Source organism: Myotis davidii, unplaced genomic scaffold (assembly GCF_000327345.1).
Source record: "Myotis davidii unplaced genomic scaffold, ASM32734v1 scaffold456, whole genome shotgun sequence".
Lineage (NCBI taxonomy): Eukaryota > Metazoa > Chordata > Mammalia > Chiroptera > Vespertilionidae > Myotis > Myotis davidii.
The window spans coordinates 174,673-178,996 of NW_006287375.1; the positions used below are offsets into that span (position 1 = coordinate 174,673).

A 4,324-nucleotide genomic window follows, 5' to 3' on the forward strand; every position below is an offset into this window, starting at 1 on the left:
TTTCACCAATAAAGATAAATTTTAAAAGAATATCCCAATGTTTCTAAATATCCAACACTAAGGAATTGGCTACACAAACTTTGCTGCGACTACAGAAAGATGCTTCTATAAAGGAGGCCCTCCCCTAGCAGCCAGTGCTGGAACCTTTGGCATCTTCCTGACTCCTGCCCTGCACTCGCTTACCCGCTCACTCCCAGGCCCAGCTTTTAGCTGCCTCTCAGCCTGTTCCACAGGACACCTTGTCCCCTCCCCTTCCCCAAATGTCACTGTTCAGCTGACTTGTCCACCTTCTGAGGGAGATGCTCAGTCTTCCTTACCCCACGCTGACCAGCAAATGACATCTGCTATCCAGCTACATACACACGCCGCCTGTCCCGAGCTCTCAGAGCCTGCAAATGTGAGGGGTTCACCAATCATGTTGGAGTCCCCAGTGCACCCAGCCACGTGCCGGTACACACGCCAAGGGACTCAAGGCTGGTTGGAGCGATGGAGCGGGCATGCCCACAGCAGCTCAATGGCCCGCTGCACTGTTTTGATGAAGTAACCTCTGAACATAGGGTGTCAGAGTGGTGCAGCGTGAATGACGCGGCCGCTGACAGCCTGTAATCTTCCATCTCTAATATAAGCTAAAACGACAGGCCTGCTATCAAGCAAGGATTGCACAGCTTCGTGGATTTTTCTGGCATTTTCCCCTCGACTCTCCAAGATCCCGTTTCCTAATGCTGAGACTGCCTTCATGCCCAGAGCTTTTCCTCGCGGACTTGCCATGAAGTGTTGTTTGGCCTTTTTTTAATCACAGGAAAATGGCCTAATGCAACCGTAGAGCTTTAGAGCTGCCCAAGGTTGAAATGACAGCTCTCGTCGTTCTAATCCGGCATTCTGCCTGCCAACCCCTGGGAAACATGGTTCAGAAAAGATTCAACCCTCAAACCTGCCTGAGGAGGCACCAGGTGCTGTTTGTTTCACCATAAAAATAAGAGCTAGAAGACAATTTCATTCAAAAAAGCAAACAGCATCCAGGGTTGAAAGCCACGGAAGTCACCAAGCCCAACCCGGCTCGTCGGCCTGGGGCTGCCAAGATCTGGATCCTTCCTTCCGCGCACGCGGCCACCAGGTGCAGGTCGGGATTACCTCACCTCCCTGTTCCGGGTCTGGCCTCTGCCTCCTGTGCTGCTCACAATCTCTGGGCTTGTTCTTGTGGGGCCCTCAAGCCAACAGTGCCCACAGCTGGCCACGCTCCTCGCCTGGTGGCAGGTCAGCCGCCTTTCAGGGCAATGGCCCTGGACTTGGGGGCTGATGAGCACGTGAAAAGGCAGAGGACACAGGCTGCCTGGCTCGGTGTCTCTGGCCTGCCCGGGCCCGAGGCCTCCGTAGCTAATGGGCAGGTCGATGCCCGGCCTGCCACAGGGCGCTGGCAGGACCTGCAGACCACTCTCCTCTCTAGCCTCGGACATCACTTGACTGCTCGCACTGCCAACGTGCCCGTCCCTGTGCGGACAGCAGGGAAACACGCCGGGGAGTGGCCCAGGTCACCCCCACGGGGAGAAGTGTAACCTCCAGGGAAACAGAGGCCGCCATGCCCAGTCTTCACCAATTTGTACCAAACACAAGGCCTGACTCCTTACTTCTCACAGCAAGTCCCTTTGTGAACCTGAACCTCTCCCCGTCATTTCAATCACAAGGCCTCTGGTGGCACGACCAGCATCCCTGAAGGGCACCTCTGCCAGGTCCCGCCTCGGTGAGCAGTATGCGACAGATTCCCAGCAAAACGGCCCAGACACCTGGCATCAACGGAAAATAAATAACCAGTCATCAGTTCCCCAGTTTCACATTCTCATCACTTAAAGCGCTCTCCTTTTTCTCAGGGCGGCCTAGGTGTTGAGAAGGTGGGCTTCCCTGCTGGTGGGGAAGTTGTATCTGAGCAGAGTGATGTTTCGGTTCTGGGGCCTCCCTCCAAAGCCCCAACACAAGTCCAGCTCAGTCCCCGCGCTGCAGTCACCACAGCTGACAGCGTGCCGCAGGTCATGCCAGGCAGAGTGGGAGGGAACAACTCACTCCTGTCCCACCACTTCCTGTCCTGCCTGTGCCATTCCACTCTGCTCCCGCCCCTTCCCAAGACTGTGGCTTGTCCATCATCTCTCTCTAGCAGCCTGTCTGCTGGGGAGCATGCAGAGGTCCCCAGGTTTCCAGCCCCCCACTAGGCCGGGCCCTCACAAGGACTCCCGCTCTCTGTCATAGGTGATCACGGAAGCCAGCACCGGCCAGGGCCAGCACCTCATCCGCACACCCTTTGCGGGAGTGGACGACTTCTTCATTCCCCCAACAAACCTCATCATCAACCACATCAGGTGAGACCCGCCGGTGAGGCCCCAAGGGAGACACCTTCGCCCAGGGTGGGGCCTGCTCCTGTCTCTGTCTCCCCCACTCCCCTTGGGCCGGCTTCGAACCGCATCAGGAAGGAACAGAGAGCCCTAACTGGTTTGGCTCAGTGGATAGAGCGTGGGCCTGCGGACTGAGGGGTCCCAGGTTCGATTCTGGTCAAGGGCATGTACCTTGGTTGCAGGCACAGAGTGTGCAGGAGGCAGCTGATCGATGTTTCTGTCTCATTGATGTTTCTGACTCTCTATCCCTCTCCCGTCCTCTCTGTAAAAAATCAATAAAATATATGTGTTTTTTTTTTAAAAAAAAAAAAAAAGAAGAAGGAACAGAGAAATGGACCCATCCCTAGTCTCTAATTGTTAAAGTTCAGGAAGGTACCCAGCTCCTAATGTCCTTGGTGGCCCAGTGAGGTCAAGGAGTCGCATCCTCAAGGTGAGGACAACAGGGGGAAGGAGAAACAGCAGTGGTTAATGTGGCATCTCTCCTTGCTAGACACACAAGGCTAGTAGAAGTGGTCTCGAACCTATTTTACAGATGAGAAAACTGAGGTTCAGAGAGGTTAGGACACTCGCCAAGGTCACACAGCCAGGAATTGGCAGTCAGACTAAATGCAAAGCCAGGTGTCCTTTGAGTGTCCCATCCCGCCTCATTCTCTGCTAACCACAGCCCATGGTTCCTCTCAGAGCCCCCAGGGCAGCCGTGCAGGGGGCCTACCAGGAAACAAGGTCCCCTAGGTGCCTGGTTGCCACCATCCTAAAAAAGAGCCTTATCATAACAGCCCTGGCCTCCAAGGCAAACCTCCTCCCCGCCTGGCCACTCCCCCTACTCATTTCAGAGCGCCCCTGACACTTGCTGTGAAGTCACCACTGCCAGGACTAAGCCTGCCCCTGATAAAGTCATGGAGACCCAGTTGTCACATGGCACTATTTATGCCTTCCTTCGCCCTGACACCACCTTTCTCCAGGAAGGAATGACTCATTGTTGCAAGCTGATGCTGGACGTGTAAAAATACGACTCACCCATGTATGCTGGCCCAAGGAGGAAAATGACCACTTCCTGCCTCCCCCCCCCCCCCCCACACACACACACACCCCACACTGCAGAGAGGGCCTGGGGAAGAGCCTCTAATGAGGTTCTAAATGGGGGCGCCCCCTCAGAGCAGCTGAATTCAGCTGGGAGTCGTGCAAATGCAAGGACTCAGCAGCCCTGTGTAAGTTCCGTAGGAGAGTGGGTTTTCCTCCTGCTCTGTCCATGCTCTGGCTCTTTAAGGATGCTTCATTGATGCTCTAAGTGGGCCTGTCCCCACTCTGAGGCACCGCTATTTGAGAGGAAGTCATGAAGTGATTTTCCTGTTTCCTGCCGGGTGATGGCTGTCAGAACACCTCCGGAGCAAAGGGGAGGCCTGCCTGGAGCCACGCCTTTTGCTATGGAGGCATTTCGGGGAGTCCAGATGTGAGCTGCCACCACCCACTGAGCTCTCCCACCAGAGCGTCATCTTAGATTTGATCCTCCCCTAAGCCCTCCAAGGACCAACCTCTTTAGGTTCCCGGAGGCTCAGAGGGGAAAGCAAGGACCCCGGGCCCTGCGGCTGGCGGGGCCCCAGCAGCATCAGGCCTCTGGCTCCAAAAGTGAAAAACGCCTCTCGGCCCCCTGCCCACCAGCATCACATACGTGGCCGGAGAGGGGCTGCCCTTCCTGGTCCCGGGAGAGGGAACACTCTTAGGAAACCTCGCTTCACTGAATTTGCGCCCTCCAATCCCGACTCACCAGTTAGTCCAGGACCCAGCGGGAACGCACGCTGTCCTTTCCCTGCAGGCACAGGCCGCCCCTTCCCAGCTGGCACGAGGCCTCAGGGAGATGCAGTGGCAGGCACTTCTACCCTCCTGTGCCGTTTCTAACCATGAGTGCATGCATGACAGCGTCTGACCCGGAACCTTGGTCACGC

General features: G+C 56.0%; 1 protein-coding gene across 1 annotated transcript in view; it reads left to right on the plus strand.

The window, feature by feature from the left end:
- FSTL4 (follistatin like 4) overlaps positions 1-4,324 on the plus strand; it is a 97,795-nt gene that overhangs the window by 91,630 nt on the left and 1,841 nt on the right. Inside the window, exon 12 of the mRNA XM_006759172.2 lies at positions 2,239-2,348. Coding sequence (XP_006759235.1) covers positions 2,239-2,348 — 110 coding nt within the window. The remainder of the gene's footprint in view (positions 1-2,238; positions 2,349-4,324) is intronic.